This window comes from Podarcis tiliguerta, assembly GCF_965153285.1.
Source record: "Podarcis tiliguerta genome assembly, chromosome: 5".
Classification (NCBI taxonomy): Eukaryota; Metazoa; Chordata; class Lepidosauria; order Squamata; family Lacertidae; genus Podarcis; species Podarcis tiliguerta.
In genome coordinates this window covers 74,950,256-74,965,187 of record NC_139538.1, presented here as the reverse complement: position 1 = coordinate 74,965,187, position 14,932 = coordinate 74,950,256, and the positions used below count along the sequence as shown (strand labels likewise).

The 14,932-nt window shown below is 45.0% G+C and overlaps 1 protein-coding gene across 50 annotated transcripts in view; it reads right to left on the bottom strand.

Moving 5' to 3' along the window:
• The window catches only part of LDB3 (LIM domain binding 3), a 152,461-nt gene that overhangs the window by 39,847 nt on the left and 97,682 nt on the right, over nucleotides 1-14,932 (bottom strand). For 41 of the 50 annotated variants that reach the window (XR_014511020.1, XR_014511021.1, XR_014511022.1 and 38 more), the window contains one exon: nucleotides 13,733-13,769. The exons of 6 other annotated variants lie outside the window; for them this stretch is intronic. Coding sequence is in view for 40 of the 44 variants with exons in the window: in XM_083439993.1 (XP_083296119.1) it covers nucleotides 13,733-13,769 (37 nt within the window). In the remaining 4 variants the exon portion in view is untranslated. Of the gene's footprint in view, nucleotides 1-4,778; nucleotides 5,712-13,732; nucleotides 13,770-14,932 lie in introns of those variants that run through there. 3 more of the 50 variants (XM_083440021.1, XM_083440020.1, XM_083440023.1) reach the window with 1 other exon arrangement.

Below are 14,932 nucleotides of genomic sequence, written 5' to 3'. Positions count from 1 at the left end.
ACTTTACATGTTAATCTTTCTCGATGTGCTAGCAATGGGCTATATTAGACGGTTGAACGGAAGGACAAAAATTACTGACTATAAACCCAGCTACCGAGCTATAAGTGCTTTCTGGTGCAGATATCAAGGGCCAGTTCACACATGCGTGTTCATCACTTGATGGTTGGAGAGCACCAAGGGATGACCCGCATATGCAAATAGGCCATTAAAAACTAATCACCACAGGCAGAACTTCCTCGTCACCTCAACCACAGTGCTTTTCAATGGTTTGTTCACACATTCAGCTGACTGTGTTCAAATACTGAACAATCAAGCATATGAGAACCAGCCCATTTGGCTGCAATTGATCTACTTGCTACTGCCATCTATTTTCTGATTTATTATGCACTGCTCCCCCCCCCCTTGGCTCTTTATCATGACAAAGAACTCACCTAGACTGGTAAAAAAAAGTGTTTTATATGCATTGTATATGCATTATAACACTGTGACAACGCGTTTAACTGAAACGCTTCTTTGATGTGTCTAGATCCAGCCAAAGACTACAAACAAGACTTTAGATAATGTTTGGGGATAATGATACCTAGCCTTGTGTTAAGTGAAAATAATGGGCCAAGCAATCCCTAGTGAAATTAGTGAAAAACCTTTGAGCCTAGTAGTCAGATATTACGTTATGAGATTGGTACAGGAGAGAGAGAATGCTTCGGACAGTATGGTTTTATTTCATTAGAAGCAACAATTAGCTTGCTGTTATATGTGCAGAATGGGACTCATTCTACAGAGTTGTGGCATTATCTCAGGGCCAGGGCCAAATGTGGCCATCCAGGCCTCTGTATCTAATGGGACTCTCCCTAGGACATCTGCCTCTCATGCACAGCACCCTCCCTCAGTGACCCTGCCCCATTCCCTCTTTCCGCCCCCATCTAACTAAAATATGTCATTGGCTGCAACTGATCTTGCTTGTTTGGGTAAGGAGTGGGGCGATGCACACATGCAAATGAAGAAACTTCTGACTTTTGTGTGGGTGTACAAAGGCATCACATTTCTTGGTGCTCCACATAGCTGTGCCTCTGGCCCCTCTGATAGGCAGCACCCCAGGAGAGACTGAGAGAATGCGTCTTTCACACTTTGAAGGGTTACCCATCACTGTTCTAATGGGCAGAACCTCAGGCAGAATGAGACGGGCAAATGCTGGATGGTTCAACTGCAGGCAGTAACTGGTAGAAGACAGAACCCCCCTGTTTCATTTTGCCACCTTACTCTGCATAATGTTGAGATCAGGGAAGGGGGCAGAAAAGTCGCCCTTTCCCCTCAGGCATGAAAAGTTAAGAAACAGAAGCAGCGCTTGCCAAAATGAACAACATATATTTTGCCACAATATTAGCTTGCAAAGCCGACTTTTGTCAGAAGGCATTGTGGTTAGTGCAGATGGAAAGACAACAAAATGCTACATCGGAAACAAAACAATGTGGCAGAAAACTACTATAAACTCACGTGCTAACAGCCAGCGATAAGGAAAGCCAGTCAACTCAACTCAATGCCAGAGATTCATTTCTGCAACATTAATTAATTTAGTCAGGGCTGTGTGCTCTTTATTTCTGGTTGTTTTTTAAAATTAAAATTCTACTCCAAGATCGCTGGAATTTTGCTCCAAGAAAAATGGAAGGCTGCAACCCATACCAATTTATGTACATATGTATTTGCTTATTTTCATAATCAGTCGTAGAGAATGCAGGGTCTAAAAGCTTTAAAGGATCTGATTCTTGACAATGGGAGGCACTAAGTAGCCTCCCCCTTTTGATCTGATATTTCACCAGGCATTTCTCACACTTTTTAAATTAAAAAACAAGCCCAAATCTATACTCACATGGGCCAGAAAATTGCCTTTTTAGGAAAAATAAAAATAAAAATGAAGACCAAAGTTCTCAGGACACTTAATTTGATACTCTCTATAAAATTTGGTGCCCTTTCTGCATTTCCACAAAATGAAGAACTTACACAGCCCTGAATATAATGTTAAGGCAAATGAAAGCACTGGCTTGATGCAGGCCAATAACGAGGGTATATATGTAGACAGATTAAAAATGGCTAGGGAACCCTAGGGAACTCTAGTTCTGAGAACAGAGAGATCTCAACATCGCCAGCAATTGACAGTTCCCAGGATTCTTTGGGAATGGGGTGGGAAGCCACAGTGGTGAAACTGGTCTAGAAAATAAGTTTATAGTGTAGGTATACCCTGAATGGTTTGCTTTGGCCAGCGGGATGCATTAAAGAGAAATAGGTTTGGCTTTCAATCTTGAAAGCTTCAACATGACACAGAAACAATCCTAGTGGAAGCCTTTTCCACTGGTCCAACCAGGAAACAAAATTAACAATGTAGGAAAGTACCTGAACTCTCATCCAGGACTCTGATCCAGAATCCAATAAAGACTTGGTATAGAGTTGTAGAGATGTCTGGCTTGATCCTGATAGCAATAATCCCTCCTCTTGGTAAGAACTACCAAAGCTGCACTATTTGTCCCCGTGGAAGCAATTGCCTTTTCTGTATACTTTTAGATCAAAAGCCGCAAGCGCTTCCTCTCCTGTGGAATGTTTGCAAGGTAGTCTTTACACCAAAGCAGCACCATCTTCCTAAACACCGTGCGCCCTCAGCCCACAATTGAGCTTGCGATTCAAAGACATACACCTGAAGCATCCATGATGTCCACACTGGGGTTTTCTCAGAAAGCCTTTTCTCTCAGCAACAGTCAGCACAATCAGGGCTGGTCCTAAAGGGGTGAAGGGCCCAGGGCAAATCACACTGTGTGTAGTCCCCCCCATTGCCTTGACCTCCCCCTGCCTCTGCCACCCCTCTTCCTCTCCTCACCTCCCCCCCCCCAGCTAACATCTCCCCCTTTCCTTCTGCTTTAGTGGTGAGAATGGCAGTAAGGCCCCCCCACCTCCTCCCTCCCTGTCTTGTTTTAGGAACTGAGAAGGCAGAGACCCTCCTTGGGTGGGTGAGAGACAGGTGGGCTGCTGGCTGTGGCACCCAACATGCCCCCTCCCCATCCAAGCACAAGGCCAGGTCTGACCCAGCCCCTCTCCCTGGCCCAGTCCCACCAGGGATGTCCCCGACCACAGTGGTCTCTCAGGGTTCTGTTTTAGAACATTGACCGCAGTGTTTTATCATCCACTGTCCAAGCATGTGCCATTTTTTAAAATTAACTTATCAGCTAAATTTCTACCCACGCTTCCTCCCGAAAGAAGCCTTGCTTAACTGTCATGGCTACAACTGGGCCTTGTAACTGGCAAGAATGCGAGAGGGAGAGGAGGGGTGATTTGAAATGCAACTGTGAAACTATCATATTTAATTTCCCCTATGGAAAAGGCAAGGTGTGGGGGATAAAAAAAAGCACAATGGGAGAAAAATGAGGCGCACAGAAAGGTTCTTAATAGTAAAGGTAGAAGCTAAGAGGTCACCTTAGTCAGACCACTGGTCAGACAAGTTAGAATAACAGAATTGCAATGCCGGGATCTTTCACCCAACATATGGCTTGACCCCACAACCCTTAGATCACGAGTCTCATGCTCTATCGACTGAGCTATCCCACTTGGGTTGATCCGTATCGGCCACAAGGACTAGCTCTGGTTTTCCATGGTTTCAGACAGGAGTCTTTCCCATGGCTATGTGGAGATGCCAGGGAACCTAGGACCTTTTGTATGCAATGTTGGTGTTGTATGACTGAGCGGTGTCCCTGTCCCACTGAGCCATGGTTCTTCTCCTGGGCTAGAGTTGTGGAGATGGAGAACATGGGTCTGCAATGAAGCACAACCCAATAGAGGTCTTTGCCCACACAAGTTCGTCCCAAATAGCACAACTGGCTGTTTGCTAGGAGCTCGGAACTACCTCTTCACCCCTCCCAACCCAAGTCTTTCAAATATTTGGAGGGAAAAACAATAGAGGTTCTCTTCTCTTTCCCAAATGGGCACCTAACCTTTGGTTGTTGTTCCACTTGCCCCCTCCCCAAGAGTTCGGGAACAGTTCGGGGAAATGAACAGAGAAAGGCAAAATGGGAGACTTCTGTCCACACCAATGACAGGAAGACTTGTGCCCCATTGATGAGGACTAAGCTTCGGTGCCAAAGAGCAGGAAGTGGAGTGCTAAATACTCACAGACGAAAATAAATAAGGAATCTGTACTCAAACAGGCAGAAAAACTGCAAAGCCAATCTCCAGTACAGATTGAGTCATTGTGGGAGGGCGGAGGGAAATCAGTGGTTGTAGCAATGCATTTGTACATATGTTCAGCCATGGGCATAGCCAAGGGGGTGGGCAGGAAGGGGCAGTTGCCTTCCCCCATCAATAAAAAATACATAGTTAACTGAGGTTCTGCTCCCCACTAACAAGAGGCCTGCTCCCCACTAACAAATATTCTGGCTACGCCCATGCATTCGGCAGCTCTGAACTCTGCCAGCAGAAATTGGCTGTTGTTGTCAACACAGCTTGTCTAGCAAGAAAGAGAGATGGGGCAGGCCTAAATGGAGCCCCACGTTGTCTTCTCCAACAGCTGTTTGGCACAATGCCTTATCTTTCTGACTGGTGGTTGTGATGTGCTATACACACGTAGTAGCCCTGTCTGTGTGCAAGTTTCCTTAGCCTCCTAACTGGATTGCTATTTGGCTCTGTCCTTTCATATTTACAGCAATTAAGGATAGACAATAAGAAGACAAGTTCTCTAATGAAGGAGACTTTGGATGTTACGAAGCAAGGTAACTTAAGGTAAAAAGGCACGTAAGGTCATCTGTTTTTTAGAGTCTTTATTTCAGGTCAGCCACACTGCTATATACAGAGAAAAGTGGGTTTCAAAGCAACTGCAATACAGAACAGGCAAAGTTTTGTCTAAAAGTTATGCCATGCTTTTTAAAAATCCAGCGTACAATTTTTCCTCATATTTCCTCCTTTCTTCCAGGCCAACATTACAAGGTTTTGCTATCTTGTGCCTTTTGCTTCTCTAATTCCTGAGCTACCACCTCCCACTTTACACTCACAGCAAGGTTCAGGTTTCAAAGGCGACACCTTAAGCCTCAGCGCTTAAAGATATGCCACAGACAAGGAAAAAATAAATTAAACCCTGGACATCAAATGTCTTATCTAAAATGACATCACTGAACTACACCAACTAAGAGGTCTACATATTTGGCAAGCCCAAGCCCTAGGCACACTTTCCATTCCAACTTCCTATTTCCAGTTTTATTTAATCTGCAGGAACATACTCTGGAGCTATTTTATATATAAATATACTGGCTCGCAGAAATCTGCCCATCTCCCTGTTTCATTTACATTAGTTAAAAGCTAGAAATTATAATAGCTAAGCCAGTCAGCATTTTCAAGCTACACTATACGTGTGGTGAAGGCCAATCTAATCCATTTTACAATTCAGAGAACTTACAGGATGGTGGAGGGAAACCAGCAACAGAAAACAAAAGACAAGAACTTTGAGAAAAACAACAACACCCAGTGTTATGCCTCCCTAGTGTATCAATATACGGAATACTCCTAGGCGCTAACTCAGGAGAGCAGTTTATTCTTTATAGAGCAGGTCTGTCTTGCACATTTGTTTACTATTCATAGGATTTATTTAGCTTTTGACATTAAGGATTTGCGCCGAAAGGCCGTGATGCCAGTTGCGCAATTTCGCAAAGCGTGGGCTGTTACGTTCCGTTTCAAACCTTTCCCTGTGGCATGAAGAAAGAGACAGAGGGAGAGAGAAGGAGAGAGAAAGAGAGGGAGAGAAAAAGGGAGAGGAGGAAGAAATAAAGAAAGAAAGGGGTTAGGGACAGTGGCTACCGCTCCCGTGCCTTACAACTAGGGCAATGGCAATTTATTTGGATTTAAGTTGCCTCAAAAATCAGTGCAAAAGAGAAAAGAAAAGGACAAAAAACACCACCAACGAGCCTTTTGAAGAAAAATTGGGGTAGTTTTTCATTTTAAAATGTTCAGCTTAATTTAAACAAGAATTCCTGCCCCTTAGTCTGAGTTTGGCTTGGCTTGACAGGGCTGCTTTTGCTAGGAACTCATAAGTGTATAGCCTCATCATTTTCCTGCCAGCAAATTTCCGTCTGATTAGGCGGCAGAGGTTTTACAGCATGCAAGAACAAAAGCAAACAATTTAAAGCATTCTAGCATCTAAGTAAGCGTACAGTAATTCGTATCCAACGCACACCAAACACAAATCTCAGCAGCTGTTTAACAGATATTTTCCAATTTCTGTTATTAAAGTGTGACCAATTAGAACAGCCTTACACCAACCTGGTGCCTTCCAGCTCCCATCAGTCTCAGCCAGGTTAGGGATGGTGGGAGTTTGAGTCCAACAACTTCCAGATGACATCAGGTTGGAGGAAGCTAGACCAGAACTAGCACAACAAGCTTTGGGTAAGCTCAGAGGCAGAATATTTGACCAAGATGTTTTGGCATCTAGGACAGAGAATCCAAAGGCATCCCTCTTGCAGTAGAAGGGAAGATAATATATCAACAGTGCAATCCTATTCAAGTTCCATTGAGCTCAATGGGCCCTACTCCCAGGTAAGTGAGGATATAGGGTTGCAGCTGGAATAACTTGCAATTTGACATCCAAAATTGCAGGCCTGCTTCACTATGTACAGGTATAATTCTGCAATGTGTCTGTTAACCCCTATGAGATTCAGGGGATCTCAGCAATCTTTCCACAAATGTTAAAAATCCACAGAATCTGCCAGGCATCCTACAACTCTGTGGACTGATCTGCGCCAATAGTTTAGTGGGACAACCATACAGAGCTGGAAAAATTAAGAGAGACAGGTGAACAAGAATGAAGAAGAAGAAGAAGAGGAAGAAATAATTCGTATGTTAATCTCAATGTTTGTTTATCTGTTAGTAAGTTGTTTAAAAAGAAGAAGTCCCTGGAGCCCCAAAATATCCTTATTTTGATGCAGCACTGGAGCGTGAAACTGGCAAGATGAAAGAAAAAGCACACCCCTGTTCATATGTTATGCTTTCTCCTGATGGGGTTCAGTAAAACATGATGAAATGGAAAGCCCCTTGAATTGAACTTGGCTTCCTTTCTTTTATTTTGCCGAAGAAGCCAGAATTGTGGATTTGAAGGGTTAGGAATTTGTAGATGGGTTTGCTTTCCCCAGAAACTGGAAATTCTTGCCCTGTGTACAATCTCCCTGAGAGAGTTCTCTCTAAATGAGCAATATGGTTTGAGGTGGTCTAGGTACTTATCACAGTCTGCTATGCTATTGAGGTAAGATGGACTTATGCCCCTTTCCCTGTATCTCGACATCAGATCTGACATGTTGTTAATTGCGCAGATATAATTAACTGGTATGCTTAAAAACAAATGTAAGCAGTAGCTGCACTCCTAACCTAAAACTAGATAACAGGATAACAGCCACAGGGGTGTTAATTGTGTGAATAAATTGATTGTGCTCAAGCAGCAGCAGGGTGGGGGTACAAATTGCTGTGGTCCAAATAAAAACTGTCCCCATTGCCAAATGTCTGTATGGAGAGTAGCCTCCATTGGCACCTATGGAGGCTATCCCACTGATGCAAATGGCAGCTTGAGGGATCAATTTCCATTGAGATCATGGCAAAGAGGGAAGTTCCCCTTCTCTATAGTACAGCTTGCTACCATGCCAATGGTTTCTCCTGGGTCCTAGTGTCTGCCTTTCTTTGGCTGCACACAGAGGGCTGACAGGACTGAGTGGAAGCAGCCAAGAAAGCTTGCTGGTGCCTCCCCACATATGACCTTCAAACTCCCCCTCCTCTGGCATTCGGCTGACATGCCACAGCTTTGCCCTTAAGTCTGTCATGGCAAAAAAGTGTAGGAGAACATGCAGGATTCTAACTGGCTACCACTCTGCTACAAGAAAGTGGGTTCATGATTCAGGATTGGTGGCTTGTTTGTTTTTTTAAGTTTCCAAGTAACATATGAACAGGACCTTGGTTACCGTCGAAGCTGAAAGAAGCACAGACAACAAGCAGAATAAACAGTGGAAATCAGCCCTTGAAAAAAGGCTTTGCAGGCAATACACAAAGCACAGGCATATTGTGGGGTTCTACTAATGTACCATTTCCAAGGCATGACTCCCCATCCTAGTAAACATGGAATGCCCTCCAAGTGGTGCCATCAGGCCAGAACTTTAAGGTAAAGGTAAAGGTACCCCTGCCCGTACGGGCCAGTCTTGCCAGACTCTAGGGTTGTGCGCTCATCTCACTCTGTAGGCCAGGAGCCAGCGCTGTCCGCAGACACTTCCGGGTCACGTGGCCAGCGTGACAAGCTGCATCTGGAGAGCCAGCGCAGCACAAGGAACGCCGTTTACCTTCCCGCTGGTAAGCGGTCCCTATTTATCTACTTGCACCCGAGGGTGCTTTCGAACTGCTAGGTTGGCAGGCGCTGGGACCGAATGGCGGGAGCGCACCCCGCCACGGGGATTCAAACTGCCGACCATGTGATCGGCAAGTCCTAGGCGCTGAGGTTTTACCCACAGCGCCACCCGCATAGGGCAGCCCAACTCAGCACTGGAGGGTCTGCAAATGCAGCATGGGCTGGCTGACCACATTTGGAAGAAAGTGAAGGGATGCACAAAGTCACCTAAAGGGAAGAGCCTTACTGCCTCCCCTGTGATACCACTATGTCCAGAAACTTACTCAACCAGTAGAGGCTGGTCCACCTGGGGCACTACCCCACCAACCTCAGTCTGCCTCAGCCAGTATCCACCTGCCTAACCACTCCAGGGGTGGTTCTGCTGGTCAGCAGAGAGACGGGCATGGACAAAACCAGAATTAGCTGCCTCTGCCTGTCTCTGGCGCCACCTACTGTTAACCTCCCTTCCCAAGAGCTGCCAGCCAGCATTGCTGCGGCCTCCCATCTCAAGTATCCTCTTCACCCTTTGTGTCGTTTCATGGTGTTCTGGAGTTAAGCTGAGCTTTTCCTCACCTGTAGTCGGTGGCATGGAGTAGGGGCAGGGAAACGAACAGCATAATTGCACCCACAGGATGCTATGTATCGAGGAGGGGAGATGGGAACTCAGCACAGGCCTGTCCCATGAGCCTTATAACAAGCAACTCTGCCCTTAGATGTCTCCAAAGCTTCAACAGTCCATGGCTATCTGCACATCATACCTTTAAAGCATGTTCAAGGGACATCCCTCCCCCCAAAAAGTATTTGGGGCATTGTAGTTAACTAAGGGCTATTGGGGTGTGAGGGGTGAACTACACTGCCCGGTATTCTTTGAGGGAAAGAATGTGCTTCAAATGTGCTTTAAAGGCACAGCATGCATGCGGTCTGTAGGTGGGAGGGTTGGCTGAAGACCAGAGGTGCCATCTTCTTAACGGGATTGAGGGGGCCCCATGGGCAACACCATGTGATGCCATGATGTCATGCACATGACACCCTGACGTCGCATAATGCAAGAAGCCAGGGGGCAGAAATTGCCTTGGCCCTTGGCAATTGTCGTCCATATGCCAGTACCTCTCCTGCTCCACTTGCCCTCACCGGCAGCCCAGCTGCCTTTCAGCAGCCTTCCCTGGGTGGGTGCAAAGCTCTGGCTGGCTGCCTGCCTAACAGCGGCACAAAAGAGCCCACAGTGGACCCAGAACTCCCCAGCCTGCCACACCACAGATGCTCCTCGAAAAGCAGAGCTGGAGGCGCATAGCCCCACCAAGCTGCCGCTCTGCTTTGCTTACTTCCCCATTCAGACAGGCTCCACTCTGGTCCTCCCTGTCTGTGCTGCCAACTCTCAACCCTGGACTGGCAGAGCCCACAGCAAAAGCATCCTTGTGACACTGCAAGGAGCCAGGGGCAGAGCCGAATGCCCCTTGAAGTTGGGGGGGCGGGGTGCTCTGCTTGCTAAAAAAATATTTTCTTTGGGGGGGGGGTGTGTGGAAACTGCCTCGGTCCCTAGGAGTTGGCACACCTGCTGAAGACCTGCTGAGGCAAAGGGCAAGGTGGTGCCTCCTCCAATCATTCCATGTGCAAAAGCAGTATGGGTTGGAAGCTGACTCTTGCTTCAACTTCAGCACAGAAAAATACCCTCCCCTGCGCCTGAGAGCAACAGACTGGCTTATGAGGTGTAGAACAGGTTGTGTGGCAAACAGAGGTCTCTGTCCTCCAACTTGATCTCCCTGCCACACAACTCCTTCAGCACAGGTTAGCTGAGCACCTGCCTCATTCTCCCTAATGACTCTCTCTCTCTCTCTCTGTGGCATTTATTTAGTGCACAGTTTTCTAGCTAGGCTGTTCCAAATCAAATTAATAGGAGTCTCCCAAAAGACAGCATTTTCTTTTAGAAAGAAAAACTTACACACACACACAGCCCATGTCAAGATATCTCCCTCTGTCTCGGCATGATAAAGAATTCAAGAGATGTCATTAGAGAAAGGCAAACTACTTCACAATTCACTGAATAATTCATGGCAACCCCATAACAAAGGAAAATATTACAGTAAATGGGAACTTTACAATCTGAAGCACCACATACTCTCATTCTGAGAAAAGGCCACACGTTAACAGTGGCTGGGGCTGGTTATGGAGTGACAGTCCCCAGACCCAAGAGTGAAAAATGCAGCTATTTTCTTTTTTTACTCTGGAACTCCAGGGTTTTTGAGTGGAAGACTATAAGGAAACAGGGAGCTCCATGGAGAATCATCCAGCCCTTCTGATTTCCCACAGTGAATGAAGTTGAAATACAGAGGCGACACAGCAACAGAGAATAGTATTCATGTGCTAATTAGCAAGCAGATTGTCTCTTACACTGACAGTCTGAAAGGACTTATTTTGATTTTTTTGTTTTCATCCATCTATGGCAAGCTTCCTCAACCAAATGCCCTGAAGATGTTTTTGGGCTACAACAACTGCCTGGGGCTAATGAGAATTGCAGTGTAAAACATCTGGAGGGCGAGGCTGGAGAAGGCTGGCACAAGGGCAGGTCAATTTTGAAGAGCCACCACAAGGAGGCATCACCCCACAATTGTTGCATGAAAGTCTACCTGCACAGCCTGAAAGAAGCAGAAAGCAAACATTTTCCAAGATGGGAGAGTATTGCATGGACGGAGACTTTTGCAAGTCCATTTTACTAGCTGAATACTGATGGAATATATATATATATATATATATATATATATATATATATATATATATATTAAAAAAAACTCATTAGTGGTCTTAGGCCTCCTCTCTGAAGACCACATACAGTGAATACTGGAAGAATTACAGATTGCGGTTGCCGCAGGCTCTCCCACAAGCCCATTGCTTTGGAGGCCATGTTGTACAAAGTTAAAGACTCCACTATAACTATACTACTAACAGCATTTGGGAGTTTGACACAGCACTCCATCTTTGTCTATCCAACTTTTTGGAACGATGGGTAAATGTGTCTGGTAGTCTATGTTGGATCAGGGCGTAGCATACCACTGCAGCAGCCCCTTCTTCTATGGTATAAAAACCTGCTACTTTGACCACAGATCCTTCTTGGTCATCTTTTAAAAAAATGAATCTGCAGGCTCAGGAGAGTACTGACTGAATGTGTAAATGCCTACTTTAACCTTCTGGCCCATCATGCCCAAAGTCACAATGTTCACCAGAGGCTGAGCACCCCTGGCAATCATAGTTTGAGAAACAAGTGACATGCACAAGGCTGACAACATACAGCACATGACGCATAGAGTATTGTTACATACATTCAACAAATTACGCAGTCTTCTATAAACGGATGCATCTGCCCATTTCCCCTTCTGAAAACAAAAACTATCATTCCTGGCCTTACTTTCAACTTCAGGGGTTTAAACCAAACCTTTCCTTTGTTGGCCAGTGCAAGCTCTTTGAGGAATATATTTTGCCTTCAAGGGCATGCAAAGGAACAACAAACAGACTCATATTAATGGGTCAGATTGTGTTACTTGTGAAAACATCTCAAATCCTGGGGAATTGTACAGAATCCAAAATACTTAACTGGTGCAAAAGCCATTGTCTTAGTTCATACAGGAGTCATAAACAGAGGCACTACATGGTAAGAAGCCTCTAAGACAGTGGTTCTCAACCTGTGGGTCCCCAGATGTTGTTGGACTACAACTCCCATCATCCCTGAGCTCTGGTCTTGCTAGCTAGGGGTGATGGGAGTTGTAGTTCAACATCTGGGGACCCACAGGTTGAGAAAGGCTGCTCTAAGGTGACTGCTTCTACAGTCCCGCTCAGAGTCCTCATTCCAGCACTACTGCCCCCTTGAGCACCCTGTTCTCCTTCCTTGCTACTGGAAGGAGGTGGGTGGTTTTGCCAAAAGAAAGATGGAAGGAAGCTTTTCTTAGGTGGCTGTAGCAGTTGTCGGAGCTGCTACAGGAACCCAGAGTGTTCTCATTATGCAGAGGCTTTATTTAGGGTTCCTGTGCGAACCAAGTCAGAAATGAGATGTTACAGTAAGTCAGCTGCAATCAGAATATCATTCAGCAGAGCTCCAAGGGATGTGCATTTTCTGATGCTACCCAGCACATATACAGCAAGTGTAGATGCAGTGGAAAAAACCACATGTGTGGATGTCACACATGGCAATCTACATGCAGAGATGGCACACTGATTCTTATGGAATGCCTTCCATGTGCAAATTTTGCAACATGTGATGCAGTTCTCTAGCCTGTAAGCATTCTGCTAAAACAGAAGAAGCCAGTCTAGAGACCTTAATCTTAGACTAAGCATCTGAGAGATAAGCAAAGCTCCAGTTTCCTAAACGCCTGGCACTGAAGGCGAATGGCAGCCAAATGTACCTGCAAACATACATCTAAAAAATTTCTGGTGGGTGTGTGCTTTAGAAATGGGGATATGCATGGAAGAATCACAGGGATGAAACACCAACAAAAGCAAATCTGCAGCAGCGCAGTGGGAACTCTGGCGAGGCAAAATTATAAAACCGATCACAATCCCAAGACCCCACTAGAAGAATATGCTCAGGGAGGGAGAGCTACGCAAAAAGAGAGTAGACTAGGATCCAGAATTATCTACTCCAGACAGCTACCAATAAACTGAATGTAGGAAGAAGGTGAATCCTGTAGCCTATTCAAGCTAGACAAGCACAAGTAATGGATTAATATTTGAGCTTCTGTGAGACAGAATATGTGAAAATGGACAAACACTTTACTCTAGTAGCAAAAGCAGTCCTGTATGCTCATACTGCATTATTATGAGAAGAAACAAACCAAATAATCTTGGGTGAGTTGGATTTTTGCTTTCCCCCGCTTTAGTTTCCATTAAAACAAACTTTAGGTGTTTTATTCATATCGTTGGGAACAACTCCTGTACCGTGATCATCTGTGCATCTCCATTGAAACAAGTGCCAATCACAAGGTCATCCAAATAAATTGCTCATTAAAATTTCAAGACTAGCCACACCATCTTATTACATTTCCATCCACTTAACACAATTTAGGGCAGTCACATGCACACTGGCTCATGGGGGGCTGTCACACAAAATAATCCCACCACAAACAAATGGGAATTCCTTGTGCAAAGACTGGGCACGCCCCCTGGAATTAGGCCACTTCCCCATCTATTCCACCTAGAGACTCTTTGTTAAGCCAACAGCACTTTCATTTTAGTGGTTTGAGTAAATGTAGTAGGCTTCTTAAGAACTAAATTTTCATAGTGTTCAAATTAATGCCAGTTTAGAGCACTAAATATTTGTTATCAGTAAAGAGAAGGCCATAGTACTTGCTGCTAGTTGCCTACCTTGATCTCCTCAGGGCATCTTCATCTGGATCTTGCACTGCAGATGAGAAATTGACTCCATTAGAGAGGAAAAAACAAACAAGACAACTAGGTGGAGATTACAACCTAAGTACAAAGGGAGCAGGAACTGGTAATTCAGGTTCTCTAGGGATCAAATGGCACTTTGCATGGGAGACCTGTGATTGGCTCTCCCAATGCTGGCAGGTGTGAATTTCTATTCAGTGGTTTGAATTAAAATAGAAAAAAACCTACTTTGAATTTCTCTTCCTTTCTGAAATCTGGTTAAAGTGTTAGTTTATCTTTCCTGCTTTAAAAAAAATAAAAATCAGTTTTCAACTAGAACACCATTTAGGATTTTCTATTTATGTGTGATTTCAATTCACATTGTCACAACTGGAGCAGGAATAAATTTGTTGGTCTTAATATCTCTTAAGAACCAAAGAAAGAAATTGCAGGATGAAAGGAGGGCTGACCATGATTAGACTTGTCTCAGCAGCAACTTCCCCCCATTGCACCTTAACTTTACGTTTTGGAACCTTTTTGTTACACTGGCATTTCAGTCAGCATGTTCTGTCTGAAATGTTAATGTTTTGATTTTGTAAACTATCCTTCACTGTCCCTTTACCATCTCATTTCAGGTTTGCTTTTGGGACAGACACAAAACTGATAGCCCTGCTGGATGATTCACACCCAGATACCAAGAAGGGATAAACTTTTCTGCTGACCTTGTTCCTATCTAAGGCTACTGCCTGGCATCATGCAGTTCTCATGGACAACTGGAACATCAGGTCACTGTGTCAGGGCTTCCTTACCAGTGATTTTATTTTCATCTGTCCAATCAGATGCAGAGGGTAACCACTGGAGAGGCTTGCTAGACCCCATGGCAATTGGCATGGGACACTCCTTAGGCTCCAGATATCTTTAACTCAAAGATGGCTGAGGAATTATCTGGACCTTTGGAGTTGGTTGTCATCAATATATTGATGACACCCAGCTCAATACCTGGGATGCTAAGGCAAGTTAACTTAAACAAGGTCATGGAAGTAAGATTCCCAGTCCTATTCTCTGAGTTGCAGCCACCTGCACTCCTGAAACACTTCTCCAGAGAGTCAGGGGCCCTCTTGAACAATGAAACCAGTTGGGCAAACCTCCACCCAATTTTGGACAACCTTCCCTTCCCGAGCAGATTGCCAAAGTGAA